Source organism: Oncorhynchus nerka, linkage group LG14, assembly GCF_034236695.1.
Source record: "Oncorhynchus nerka isolate Pitt River linkage group LG14, Oner_Uvic_2.0, whole genome shotgun sequence".
Lineage (NCBI taxonomy): Eukaryota > Metazoa > Chordata > Actinopteri > Salmoniformes > Salmonidae > Oncorhynchus > Oncorhynchus nerka.
Window position 1 is genome coordinate 31,023,041 of NC_088409.1, and position 15,171 is coordinate 31,038,211.

The 15,171-nt window shown below is 44.5% G+C and overlaps 1 protein-coding gene across 1 annotated transcript; it reads right to left on the bottom strand.

Annotated features, from left to right (window-relative positions):
* Positions 1-39: 39 nt before the first annotated feature.
* LOC115142023 (NF-kappa-B inhibitor delta-like) lies at positions 40-8,567 on the bottom strand. The gene is made up of 11 exons (XM_029681494.2): positions 8,416-8,567; positions 4,735-4,896; positions 4,364-4,605; positions 4,009-4,226; positions 3,729-3,834; positions 3,406-3,552; positions 3,242-3,293; positions 2,949-3,115; positions 2,538-2,654; positions 2,137-2,301; positions 40-2,047 (listed from the first exon to the last, which is right to left on the bottom strand). Exons 1-11 carry the CDS (start codon positions 8,429-8,431, stop codon positions 1,976-1,978), a joined length of 1,464 nt encoding a protein of 487 aa, XP_029537354.1. The 5' UTR covers positions 8,432-8,567; the 3' UTR covers positions 40-1,975.
* Between the last annotated feature and the right edge of the window lie 6,604 nt (positions 8,568-15,171).

Sequence of the window (15,171 nt, forward strand, 5' to 3'; positions counted from 1 at the left end):
TGTGATGTAAAATGGAGTATAAAATAGATGACAAATAGAGATATTTGAAGAACAGATTTAATGCCAGCGTTAAGTTCAGTAAATCAGGCAATTCAGTAAATCAGAAGGATACATTCAGTGAAAAGTAACAGCAGTATTACACTGTTACAAACGGTCTAAGTAGTATATAGTCCAGAAACTTTGAGCCAAATGGAACCAAACAGCCAAAATCAACAGATTCTCTAGTACCATTTTTAAACGATAACATGAGGGAGGATAACTAATGTTAACTCACCTATGATTTAGACCTAGGAACATACAAAGAACATCTCTGTATGTTCCTAAACTAAGACTGCCCAGGTGCCAAAACTAGGGGAAATCACATTTGAAAATAATTTATTCTATAAGTTTGGGGAAATCTTGTGTCATATCTCCAATGAGATGGTTTTTTTAAATTACATTTTTTATGCCACTGGCAGTGATGAAGTGGTATATTCACTACAACAATATTTCAAAGGGCACATGCATGCTACCTCATTGGAGATTAAAAAGAAGAAAAAAACAGTCATAAAAGGAATAAGTGATGGATGTTTTCTTGTCACCACAAAACATGTTGTGGTATTTTCAACCATGAGTCATGTTTGAAAATACCTGATTGGTTGAAGGTGAAACGAGTCATAACTGAAATACTCCTCCTATAATGCCTTTTAAGAAATACATACTACTGGTACTACATTGTATACACTGTTGATATGTTATCTCATTTTATATAGCATGTGTTGCAAATATCAACATATTCCCTTAAAATATAAAATGTTCTTTCCATAAGTCATAGTATGAATGAGACAATATACAGTGGTGTAAAGTAATTAAGTAAAAATACTTTAAAGTACTGCTTAAGTCGTTTTGGGGGGTATCTGTACTTTACTATTTATATTTTTGACTACTTCACTATATTCCTAAAAAAAAAAATGTACTTTTTACTCCATACTTTTTTTCTGACAACCAAACAAACTGGTTACATTTTGACAGGGAAATGGTCCAATTCACGCACTTATCAAGAGAACATCCCTGGTCATCCCTACTGCCTCTGATCTGGCGGACTCACTAAACACAAATGCTTTGTTTGTAAATTACTGTCAGAGTGCTGTAGTGTGCCCCTGGCTATCCGTAAAAACATTTGTTTAAATAAATAAATAAAAATGTTAGCAATTCAATTGACTTTTGATACTTAAGTATATTTACTTTTACTCAAGTATTTTTTTACTGGGTGACATTCACTTTCACTTGAGTCATTTTCTATTAAGGTATCTTTACTTTTATTCAAGTATGATTTTTGAGTACTTTTTCCACCACTGACAATATATTAGCTATTCAATGAGCGCTGTGAGTATATCAAATATAAAAAGAAAAGACCTAGTTAAGTTATAAAAGACATTGAAAGCATGAGCACAATGGTACACTGTGTCACATGCTTAGTGAAACAACAACCACCTTTCAACAAACCAATATGATTTCTAACCATGGTGGGAAGTTTTGACAAGAGAATGAGTGGGGGTGGGAGCCAAGAAACCCTCCTCAGATATACCTCTAAAGAGGGCTTCCCGGCTGGGGGGGTACTCACACAATGAGTCTGTGCAGCTTTGAATATAATGTAAACGATTTCATAGAAATCAAGGTTGTACTGAGTGACAGTAATATCAGGGGGGACTGGAATACCACCTGTTACCATTGCTCATTACTAGCTAGCCATTATTAAATTCAGAACTGAATTCAGATAGTGACCAAAATCATGTCAATCAAACATATAGTTTCAAAGTGAATGCCCTAGTATATATTAGAGATTTGCCGTGTTTGAAAATCCTCACATGAAGATACGCTAGAATCCCTCCCTCTTGGAAGTACAGATGTCTGGATTCAACCTACAGTGAAGACCTTCAGTACTTCCTCTGAAAAGAGGTGGAGGGATACACAGGGACATAAAAACTAGTCCGGGTCACTCTTGGTCCTGTAAGGACATTACACGTCGACGAGAGGAAGCACTTCGCTTCTTCAGGATGAGCTTGAGCTGAAAACAGACGGGACAGGAATAGGTGAGCTGAGATTATATGAATGAAACAAAATGGCCATTTGCTGTCTGTCTGTCTGACCGCTCACCTGTTCCCCGTGGGGTCCACTCTGCAGCAGGTGTGCAGGCTGGTCGTTCTCCAGGTTGCGGATGCTGGGGTCGGCCCCTCGGCCCAGCAGCAGCCTCAGCATCTCCTCTTGGTGTGGGCTGCCATGGAGACCAGCAGCCATGTGCAGCGCAGTATGACCATGGGCCTGCCGGTGAGGAGGTAAAGGGAATCATGAAGCTGTGAGTATAGACCACCACTAAGGCAATAATTAGATATGCACACACTGTCGATGAGTCTCCCTTTCTTTTCACTTTTTTCCTTTCACCTTTTCACACACTGCTGAAGATGTTCTACCTCTCCTTTCTCTTTTCATGGAGTCTCAGGACACAGGTCCGTTTCTCTACACCTTTGAAGAGCGGACAATCTCACAGCAGAACTGACCTTCATGTTGACAAAGTCCCTCATGTTGTCTAGGGGGGTCTTCAGCAGATGGCGAACCAGCTGGATGTTCCCCTCCTTCACAGCCAGGTGAAGAACAGTCTTGTTACTTTTGATTTCCTGGAAACAGAGGAAAACACTGTATGAAGCCTCCAAATGAAACTGCAACGCGCCGAAGTGAGGAAAATATTCAAAACCCATTCAAGATTTTTGCAGGTGTGAGGTTGGGTAGACAAAAAGCTGACTAATAGCTCCATATTTGATTTATTTTCTACCAAAACGAACCATGCCATTCCCTCGGGAGGACGGAGGTATAGATGGTGTTTTCTACTTATTGAGTACTGCACCACTTGTAGAACACTGGCTCTAAAATACTAACTCTTGTATGTTACATTTAAGTAGTGCATTCAGTACCTGGCTGGTCAGGGAGGCTCCGGTGTTGAGTAGCATCTGCAGCCAGGAGAGCTTCTCCTCTGCCAGGGCATGGAGGCTGGCATCACCCAGCCCGGTGGAGGAGAGGGAGGAGAGAGTCTTCATGGTGTCACTGTGGGAGATGGCTGCACAGTGCAGAGGAGTCAGACCTGAGACAGGAGTGGGAAAATAGTTTATTCTATTGTTATTACTTATTCTGTTGTCTTATTATATTGTTTGTCATGTCTTTTGAGTAATGGTTGTGTTGTTCTCATTTAACATAAGCTGGATGTTACCTTCAAAATTGCGAGCCTCCAGGTTCACTCCAGGCCCAATGGAGAGAATAACCTACAAATACAGATCCAAAGATTGAAAATGGTTATTCACATCATTCTGTTATTTATCTAGATTGAGCCCTAACAGATGATCACTTTGGTTGAAGGCAGTGCTGCTGGTTTACCTGCATAACCCTGGGGAAGCCATAGGTGGCAGCAAGATGAAGTGCTGTTTGACCTTTGACATCACAGGCATTTATATCCGCTCCTAAAGACAACAGATCCTGGACGATTTCCGGATGGTTAGCAGTCACCGCCACCAGCAAAGCAGACTGGGAAACAGGGGGGGGTAATGCTATTAAACTAAGGCTCAGTATGTGTGGCAAATGCTATTAAACTAAGGCTCAGTATGTGTGGCATCCACACATTTATTTTAGAGGAAGCATCTCATTTGTGTTGAACTCAATCCTGTGTTCTCTAAAGAAGAAGTGTCTTCTTGGTGCATTACCTTCCCCTTGTGTTCCTTGGAGTCTAGCCTGCCCAGCTCAGCAAGCCTCTCTGCTGCAGCGAATGCATACTCCCTCAGGCCCTTGGCTGTATAGATGTGCAGAATCCTGACAAGACAAGACAACGTGACAAATTGGTTTCAGGTGACACCTACAGTCGAAAATGTAAAAAGTCATGAAACATAAGACATTTGCCAAGTTTCTCTTAACATTTTCCTAAACTTAGACAGGTCTACTTTCTCAACATCAGGTCACAAGCTGATGTCACAAACACACACTTACGTGTCTCCGTCGTCATCCTGCCAGGTGGTTCTGCTGTAGTCCATCCCTCTGAGGAACATCCTGGCTTCCTCCAGCTTAATGACATCCATCTGGCCACTAAACACCTGCTGGACAGGTTCTGTGGGGCCCAGGGCCCCCGATGACCAGGAGAAGACAGCAGACTGCAGGGGCCCTGAAGGAACCAAACTAGACACAGCCTCGGTCACTGGACACTCCGTCTGTAACGGTAAAATTGGTATCATCATAAATACTATAGCACATACTGTTCATGTACTTAATAGCAAGTGAACAACAAGTAGTCAAAAGGACGATGTAATGTCAAATTGCTTCTGCTCGAGAAACCAGTCCTCCTTACATAACACTGGGGCATCCTGGTGTCTGGGTAGTCCTGCATCTGCTGTGTGTTGTAGCTGGAGGCCATCTGAGTGCTGTAGGCCGGAGTTTGGCTGTAGTCCATTGAGGAGGATGGGCTGGAGAAGTAATTGTTCCCCATAGGGGAGAATGGACCTTCAGGTATGGCCGAGAGGGCTTGGTGCTCATCCATAGGACCCCATCTCTCATACCCCACTGCCATGTCTGAGTAGCTGCTGGCTACACCTGGGAGGGTCACAAGTTAACCCATCTGTCAATGTCAATGGAAAAGTATTTGAATGATTTGACAATGTATTTGACCCAGGTCTGGTTGGGTTGCAAAGGGCTTACATGGGTGCTTCAAGCAGTACTCACCTGTTGAGGTAGACTTCTCTGGTGTTGACACCTGTTGGGAGAGGACAGTGGCAGTGGGGACACCGGTACTGGTTGTTGCCGTCGAGGAGGTCTCCCTCTTCCTCTTCTGCTCCAGGAGTTTCTTCACTGTGGGAAGAGTGTAACACGGCTTCTCCTTCGGTGCTGTGGAGACAGAGGTGATGTTGCAATGAATGATCTTTGGTGGATAGTCATGAAGTCGACCATGACATTTGTTCTCTATTGCGGTGCTTTTCTACAATGGTCTACTATTATTATCAGACATGTATTACTACAGAGCGACACAGCTAAAGCTCTTGGTATAATGTTATGACATAATATGAAGTAATGTGGTAATTTTGGATAACGCTTCATTCTTTAGTTTTTGGATTGAAAGGATTGGCAGAAAGAGGCCATTCTCCTCCAGCTCTGTGATTTCCCATGATTCATCTATGATATCATGTTTACTCTCTTTCCCCATCACTTTCTGTTCCATTCAGCAGCCAGAGGAAAGAGAGATAGTGGTGAAAAATATAGGTATCTGAGGTTTCCAGCTTGATATTGCTTGTGTGCGGCAAAGCAGGGTAGTTTTTCCTCGAAGTCATCACCCCGCACGTGAAAGACAAAGCGACATTTCCACCGAGGAGCATAAACAGGTAGAGAGAGAGAGAGAGCTCTGAGGAACCTATTCCATTAGGAAAACAGGCTGTGAGGTCAGAACTAACAGATAGATTCAATAGAACCACTACCTTGTGGAGGCTTGCCACTGCACATTTTCTGTGACTCTTTCCTGTCTAGCTCCGTTACGCTGTCTGTGGTAAACCACAGCACCTTCCTGTCGCTGCTGTGTGTGCCGAGAGCACGTTACAACCCAGAAGTGAAGAGTGAACATATAAACGTGGGCCATGTCTGCTCTGCTGTGTGACTGGGCTGGCAGCCATAGCATAGTGTCTGACTATTAGCATGATGATTCATAAATGTGGTCATGGAGCAGATAGTTTCTCACAGACATCTCACATCACCTGTCCTTTCCTTAGAAGACAATCAAGCCATAGAAAGGGGGCTTTTTTGGGGGTGAGCCTGAGTTTTTGGTCTAGTTGCAATAACATATTTGAATGCTACAGGAGTCTCATCTATTCCCCAAGGGGGTTCGGTGAACATAGGAAGGAGTGATAAAAACACACTTTTGTAGTGCCATCAACACAGTTTCAGTGGAACGTCAAAATCTCTGATTTGAGAGCGAGAGTATAGTGAATGCCTGGGTGAGGGGTGTGTTGCGTTTTCACTTTAAGTATCCCTCTCACAACGAGCAAAGTTTGGTATCACTTGAAGCCACTCAAATGGATACAAAGGAGGAACTGCCTTTCTGTTCTGCCATTGTGGAAACTCCAGAAGTTATTAACATTCTGTTCCTTGTCTCTCTCTTCTCTTGGACCTGAGTTTTACTTGTCTCTCTCTTCTCTTGGCCCTGAGTTTTACTTGTCTCTCTCTTCTCTTGGGTCTGAGTTTTACATGTCTCTCTCTTCTCTTGGGCCTGAGTTTTACTTGTCTCTCTCTTCTCTTGGCCCTGAGTTTTACTTGTTTCTCTCTTCTCTTGGGCCTGAGTTTTACATGTCTCTCTCTTCTCTTGGCCCTGAGTTTTACTTGTCTCTCTCTTCTCTTGGACCTGAGTTTTACTTGTCTCTCTCTTCTCTTGGACCTGAGTTTTACTTGTCTCTCTCTTCTCTTGGACCTGAGTTTTACTTGTCCCTCTCTTCTCTTGGACCTGAGTTTTACTTGTCTCTCTCTTCTCTTGGACCTGAGTTTTACTTGTCTCTCTCTTCTCTTGGGCCTGAGTTTTACTTGTCTCTCTCTTCTCTTGGACTTGAGTTTTACATGTCTCTCAATTTTTTCCCTAATTTATTTTCTCTTTCCTCAGTTACCTGTCTTGCTGAGTAAGGAATAAAAGACAGACTACTGGCATTTGTAATACTAAAAATAAGACAGGAGATGCCAAGGATTTTTAGTTAAGCTAAAATTACACATTACATCAATTGTGCAATTTTCATACCTTATAACATTGATTATAAACATTACTGTAAGAGACTCCTATTGTATTATATTATTATTTAAAATGCATTGCTACTACTGTTATAGGCCAAATAAGAATACATTTGCCAAACTATGACGTATTGGTAAAATGAAACTGAAAACGGTTGTGACCATATCAATACTTTATTCCAATGTATCTAATGAGTTCATCTTCATACAATACATCATCAGATACTGTAAAGTCATTTATTGAATCCCCCTGACGTCATTTCTCAACCCTCACCACAGTGTAGGAGGGATGAATACCAATTGAGGGGATGCCTCACAGGGGTGAGAAAGAAAGGGTGATCTTAACACGGAAGGGCAGCTCTGGCCACTGGTGCATACTGTAGACAGCAGGTGTGCCTACCCAAAAATAATCTCATGCAAATATTTGACTAGTAGTGCATGTTGGGGGATAGAATAACCCCCATACATATACAGGATAGGCTACAGTTGGGTGTTAACCCTTAAAGGCAGTCTACTATCCATGTCCAAAATCAGTATTTATTTTAAAACACCCACAGAGAGGGAGAACCGTCCTCAATAGTTGTTCTTTGTCACCAAGCAAGAAATAAAGGTCCCAGCTGTATTCTGTAATATTACCTACACAGTGATGTAGTGCTCTATAAAGCATATTGCTACTTGAGTTTGGGTATAGAATAATTCACGTAGTACTCTACAAGTCCATTTGAACCTAGAGTTACAGTACATCATTAGGCAGACAAATAATTATATCAGTGCAGAAAGTTATTTACATCAGCCTATTGCACTAAACGTATTCAAAGGTCGATTTTTACAGTTGTCAAAGTTGGGACGTTAGTTAAACGATCCATGACAAGGAGACAGGGCTGCTGGGATACCCTGTCTGAACGCTGTTGCAATGTAATATTTAAATGGCGGAAACCCCTGGCCATTTAGTCATGCGCGTGGGCGGCGGGGATTCCGACGACCTTTCTATTTGCTGGCTCGATATGCTGCGGTGCGGAGCAGAGAAAACGAAGTGAACTTCCTCAATGACTGTGGCACTGTGTAGACTAACATATTGCATAGAGTTGACTGCTACACTATGCCCGTCGCCGGCAGTGGCAAATCACGTTCATTATTGCGTGTGTAAAATAGCCTATCCGGGTTCCCCCTTTACACCCAGCATTAAAAGGGGAACTGGGATGTAGCGAACATGGGCGAGGGTTGAGAGAGTTTCCCCGCTGTCTGTTTTCAATACGCAAAAGTAGGCTATTGTTTTCATCATTGGCTGTAAATGTTGACTTAACTTCTTAGTATTAACGTTTTAATAATCTCACATTCGTTTGATGCACTCAATTGTATGGTATGACATAGGCCTACACACTTTATAACAACCCTCATTTATTTTGAATGTTAGTCCTGACTTGTAGGCTATTGTCTAAGCCTACTTGCCACTTATTCATCAAAACAATGACGTAACTTAGACATTAGGAATGGATGTTCAAACTGAGCAGCAAGAGAATGTAAAAAATAGCATTTGATTGTCAATGTCACAACATCCGCTATATGATCACAATATTCGTATCTAGGCGTATTAGTAGCCTGCGAGTCAATGTCATATTCACCATCAACATAATAAACACTCACATTTCTGCCAGTGCATGTCAGAATCCCTTTTTCTTTGTAACACCTTGTCAGCTCCTCTGGTCTCTTCTTCAGGGTTTGAATTCGCAGCGGTTCCTGGTCCTTTCTCTAAGTGTCAGACTTGTATGATGTGACTCGTGTGTCTCTTCTGTCAAAGGCTCGTTGTTGTCTTGCTACTATGTACACACAGAACACGTTGCCGGTGACGCCATCCCCATTGCCAACACCACGCCCACTATAGTCTGTGAAAATTGGGTGCGCAAGAGCACCACATCAATGCGCAGCGCAACGCTCCACTTGCTCAGAGATGGAGGGAAGAGGAGGGTGGAGACAGAGATAATATTTGTTATGTTAGACAACTAACTTTCCTGAATATTTCCTGAATTAACAATGCATGTTCTGATTCAAAGAGTGGAGAAGATTCTAGCGACCAGGTTACATTGTAATTTGTTTGTATGTGTTTTGTGTGTGTCAGTGGCAATTGTAGCATTTGCCCCACCAATTATATATTGGTGGGGCAAACACTAAAAAGTGGGATGCATGCCAGCAAAGCCACTACACTACACAACACAACACTAAACAATACATTAATTGCAGTATAACGGTGACAAGCTGTGATCACAAACGGCCTACATAAAGTTGTCCAACAGCAGTCCCAACATCTTACCAATGCTACACCTGGCTATCAGTGGAGCCTTGTTTGCAGCGAAACAGTCCGTTCAGCCTCTTTTACTGCCTTTAAAAAACACACAGCTGATATGGCTGACTTGCTTCAACAATAAGAGCGGATTAGAGCCAACCCGTAATTTCCATTATGCCCCCCCCCCCCCCCCCAAAAGGCACCATTCTGCACTAACTGTAAAAAAAAAAATGTCAAAAGACTATATATCACTAAAGATGAAAAAAATATCATCATAAAATTGACTTCTTTTAATTTAGCCTACAGCGTGTGAAATTCCCCTTACTGAACTCAGGACTTAGTCAATACAATCACAGAAAACCTTTATGATGTCACCTCAATGAAAGTTAACCAAATCAATAATGTGCTAGTTAGGTTGTAATCGTTTTGCTGCAGGCTACACACATTATCATGATGAAACTGTGTGAAATTATATCCAATGTTATGTAACCTAGTTGGACAGGAAACGGAATATTGTCCCCCTATGTGTAATAGCATAGCAAGTAACATAGCAACATACAGTATGCTAACATACATAACACTAGCCTATTTCATTACATGCATAATATTATACACATAAGGAGATGACATAGCTGCATACCTTTGTCTTTTGCGCGTTTCTCCTCTTCTTCTTTCCTCTTTTTCCTAAACTGGGCATCTGACGCCTTAGACCTTTTCTTATCCATTTGTGTTGATTTGTCACTCCAGCAATAATACATTACCCATCCCCCAACACTGTCAACCAAGAGTCAAGACTAAACTAATTCACCTTGGTGGTGTGCAGACTGGTTTTATATTATTCTTAAAGATTTCGCACAAACCAGAAAAAAAATGCAACAATATGTCTGTGAAACTAAAGTTGATGTCGGAAGTTTACATACAACTTAGCTAAATACATTTAAACTCAGTTTTTCACAATTCCTGACATTTAATCCTAGTAACAATTCCATGTTTTGGGTCAGTTATGATCACCACTATATTTAAGAATGTGAAATGTCAGAATAATACTAGAGAGAATGATTTATTTCAGCTTTTATTTCTTTCATCACATTCCCAGTGGGTCAGAAGTTTACATACACTCAATTAGTATTTGGTAGCATTGCCTTTAACATTTACATTTAAGTCATTTAGCAGACGCTCTTATCCAGAGCGACTTACAAATTGGTGCTTTCACCTTATGACATCCAGTGGAACAGCCACTTTACAATAGTGCATCTAGGTCTTTTAAGGGGGGAGAAGGATTACTTTATCCTATCCTAGGTATTCCTTAAAGAGGTGGGGTTTCAGGTGTCTCCGGAAGGTGGTGATTGACTCCGCTGTCCTGGCGTCGTGAGGGAGTTTGTTCCACCATTGGGGGGCCAGAGCAGCGAACAGTTTTGACTGGGCTGAGCGGGAACTGTACTTCCTCAGTGGTAGGGAGGCGAGCAGGCCAGAGGTGGATGAACGCAGTGCCCTTGTTTGGGTGTAGGGCCTGATCAGAGCCTGGAGGTACTGAGGTGCCGTTCCCCTCACAGCTCCGTAGGCAAGCACCATGGTCTTGTAGCGGATGCGAGCTTCAACTGGAAGCCAGTGGAGAGAGCGGAGGAGCGGGGTGACGTGAGAGAACTTGGGAAGGTTGAACACCAGACGGGCTGCGGCGTTCTGGATGAGTTGTAGGGGTTTAATGGCACAGGCAGGGAGCCCAGCCAACAGCGAGTTGCAGTAATCCAGACGGGAGATGACAAGTGCCTGGATTAGGACCTGCGCCGCTTCCTGTGTGAGGCAGGGTCGTACTCTGCGGATGTTGTAGAGCATGAACCTACAGGAACGGGCCACCGCCTTGATGTTATTTGAGAACGACAGGGTGTTGTCTAGGATCACGCCAAGGTTCTTAGCGCTCTGGGACGAGGACACAATGGAGTTGTCAACCGTGATGGCGAGATCATGGAACGGGCAGTCCTTCCCCGGGAGGAAGAGCAGCTCCGTCTTGCCGAGGTTCAGCTTGAGGTGATGATCCGTCATCCACACTGATATGTCTGCCAGACATGCAGAGATGCGATTCGCCACTTGGTCGTCAGAAGGGGGAAAGGAGAAGATTAATTGTGTGTCGTCTGCATAGCAATGATAGGAGAGACCATGTGAGGTTATGACAGAGCCAAGTGACTTGGTGTATAGCGAGAATAGGAGAGGGCCTAGAACAGAGCCCTGGGGGACACCAGTGGTGAGAGCACGTGGTGAGGAGACGGATTCTCGCCACGCCACCTGGTAGGAGCGACCTGTCAGGTAGGACGCAATCCAAGCGTGGGCCGCGCCGGAGATGCCCAACTCGGAGAGGGTGGAGAGGAGGATCTGATGGTTCACAGTATCGAAGGCAGCCGATAGGTCTAGAAGGATGAGAGCAGAGGAGAGAGAGTTAGCTTTAGCAGTGCGGAGCGCCTCCGTGATACAGAGAAGAGCAGTCTCAGTTGAATGACTAGTCTTGAAACCTGACTGATTTGGATCAAGAAGGTCATTCTGAGAGAGATAGCGGGAGAGCTGGCCAAGGACGGCACGTTCAAGAGTTTTGGAGAGAAAAGAAAGAAGGGATACTGGTCTGTAGTTGTTGACATCGGAGGGATCGAGTGTAGGTTTTTTCAGAAGGGGTGCAACTCTCGCTCTCTTGAAGACGGGAGGGACGTAGCCAGCGGTCAGGGATGAGTTGATGAGCGAGGTGAGGTAAGGGAGAAGGTCACCGGAGATGGTCTGGAGAAGAGAGGAGCGGATAGGGTCAAGCGGGCAGGTTGTTGGGCGGCCGGCCGTCACAAGACGCGAGATGTCATCTGGAGAGAGAGGGGAGAAAGAGGTCAGAGCACAGGGTAGGGCAGTGTGAGCAGAACCAGCGGTGTCGTTTGACTTAGCAAACGAGGATCGGATGTCGTCGACCTTCTTTTCAAAATGGTTGACGAAGTCATCTGCAGAGAGGGAGGGGGGAGGAGGATTCAAGAGGGAGGAGAAGGTGGCAAAGAGCTTCCTAGGGTTAGAGGCAGATGCTTGGAATTTAGAGTGGTAGAAAGTGGCTTTAGCAGCAGAGACAGAGGAGGAAAATGTAGAGAGGAGGGAGTGAAAGGATGCCAGGTCCGCAGGGAGGCGAGTTTTCCTCCATTTCCGCTCGGCTGCCCGGAGCCCTGTTCTGTGAGCTCGCAATGAGTCGTCGAGCCACGGAGCGGGAGGGGAGGACCGAGCCGGCCTGGAGGATAGGGGACATAGAGAGTCAAAGGATGCAGAAAGGGAGGAGAGGAGGGTTGAGGAGGCAGAATCAGGAGATAGGTTGGAGAAGGTTTGAGCAGAGGGAAGAGATGATAGGATGGAAGAGGAGAGAGTAGCGGGGAGAGAGAGCGAAGGTTGGGACGGCGCGATACCATCCGAGTAGGGGCAGTGTGGGAAGTGTTGGATGAGAGCGAGAGGGAAAAGGATACAAGGTAGTGGTCGGAGACTTGGAGGGGAGTTGCAATGAGGTTAGTGGAGGAACAGCATCTAGTAAAGATGAGGTCGAGCGTATTGCCTGCCTTGTGAGTAGGGGGGGAAGGTGAGAGGGTGAGGTCAAAAGAGGAGAGGAGTGGAAAGAAGGAGGCAGAGAGGAATGAGTCAAAGGTAGACGTGGGGAGGTTAAAGTCGCCCAGAACTGTGAGAGGTGAGCCGTCCTCAGGAAAGGAGCTTATCAAGGCATCAAGCTCATTGATGAACTCTCCGAGGGAACCTGGAGGGCGATAAATGATAAGGATATTAAGCTTGAAAGGGCTGGTAACTGTGACAGCATGGAATTCAAAGGAGGCGATAGACAGATGGGTAAGGGGAGAGAGAGAGAATGACCACTTGGGAGAGATGAGGATCCCGGTGCCACCACCCCGCTGACCAGAAGCTCTCGGGGTGTGCGAGAGCACGTGGGCGGACGAAGAGAGAGCAGTAGGAGTAGCGGTGTTGTCTGTGGTGATCCATGTTTCCGTCAGAGCCAAGAAGTCGAGGGACTGGAGGGAGGCATAGGCTGAGATGAACTCTGCCTTGTTGGCCGCAGATCGGCAGTTCCAGAGGCTACCGGAGACCTGGAACTCCACGTGGGTCGTGCGCGCTGGGACCACCAGATTAGGGTGGCTGCGGCCATGCGGTGTGGAGCGTTTGTATGGTCTGTGCAGAGAGGAGAGAACAGGGATAGACAGACACATAGTTGACAGGCTAGAGAAGAGGCTACGCTAATGCAGAGGAGATTGGAATGACAAGTGGACTACACGTCTCGAATGTTCAGAAAGTTAAGCTTACGTAGCAAGAATCTAATTGACTAAAATGATTAAAATGATAGAGTACTGCTGGGGTAGGCTAGCTGCGTTGTTGACACTACCCTAATCAAGTCGTACCGTTGAGTGTGAAGTTTCTACAATGCTGCTTTTCGGGAGCTAGCTGGCTAGCTAGCAGTGTTGGTTACGTTACGTTGCGTTAGGAGAACGACAATAGCTGGCTAGCTAACCTAGAAAATCGCTCTAGACTACACAATTATCTTTGAAACAAAGACGGCTATGTAGCTAGCTATGTAGCTAGCTACGATCAAACAAATCACACCGTTGGGACTGTAATGAAATGAAATGAAAAAGTGATACTACCTGTGGAGCGACGCGGAATGCGACCGGAATGCGAAAGTTCTATTCAGTAGACGTTGGCTAGCTAGGAGTGTCTCCTACGTTAAGGACGACAAAATAGCTGGCTAGCTAACCTCGGTGAATTAAGATAATCACTCTAAGACTACACACTCTAAACTACACAATTATCTTGGATACGAAGACAGCAAAGACAACTATGTAGCTATCTAATACTACACTAATCAAGTCGTTCGGTTGAGTGTGATAGTTACTACAGTGCTACGGTAGCCGGTGAACGTATGCTAGCTGGCTAGCTGCTAGGCAGATAGGAGGGCGACGAAATACGATAATAACGCAATTATCACTCTAAGACTCCACACTCTAAGCTACACAATTATCTTGGATACGAAGACAGCAAAGACAACTATGTAGCTAGCTATGTAGCTAGCTAACACTACACTAATCAAGTCGTTCAGTTGAGTGTGATAGTTACTACAGTGCTACGGTAGACGGTGAACGTGTTGGACAGATAGGAGACGACGAAATACGATAATTACGCAATTATCTTTGATACAACGACGACTATGTAGCTAGCTAAGAAGAAATTGCTAAGATTAGACAAATCAGACCGTTGTACTATAATGAAATGTAATGAAAAAGTTATACAACCTGCAGACCGAAGCGCGGATGCGACCAGATCGCTCCAACCCGGAAGTCAAATGGGTCAAATGTTTCAGGTAGCCTTCCACAAGCTTCCTACAGTAAGTTGGGTGAATTTTGGCTCATTCCTCCTGACAGAGCTGGTGTAACTGAGTCAGGTTTGTAGGCTTCCTTGCTCGAAAAACACTTTTTCAGTTCTGCCCACAAATTTTCTATAGGATTGAGGTCAGGGCTTTGTGATGGCCACTACAATACCATGACTTTGTTGTCCTTAAGCTATTTTCCCACAACTTTGGAAGTATTCTTGGGGTCATTGTCCATTTGGAAGACCCATTTGCGACCAAGCTTTAACATCTGACTGACTAACCTGACTGATGTCTTGAGATGTTGCTTCAATATATCCACATAATTTTCCTTCCTCGTGATGAAGTGCACCAGTCCCTCCTGCAGCAAAGCACCCCCACAACACGATGCTGTCACCCCTGTGCTTCACGGTTGGGATGGTGTTCTTCGGCTTGCAAGCCTCCCCCTTTTTCCTCCAAATATAATGATGGTCATTAAGGCCAAACAGTTATATTTTTGTTTCATCAGACCAGAGGACATTTCTCCAAAAAGTACAATCTTTGTCCCCATGTACAGTTGCAAACCGTAGTCTGGCTTTTTTATGGTGGTTTTGGAGCAGTGGCTTCTTCCTTGCTGAGCGGCCTTTCAGGTTATGTCGATATAGGACTCGTTTTACTGTGGATATATATACTTTTGTACCTGTTTCCTCCAGCATCTTCACAAGGTCCTTTGCTGTTTCTCTGGGATTGATTTGCACTTTTCGCACCAAAG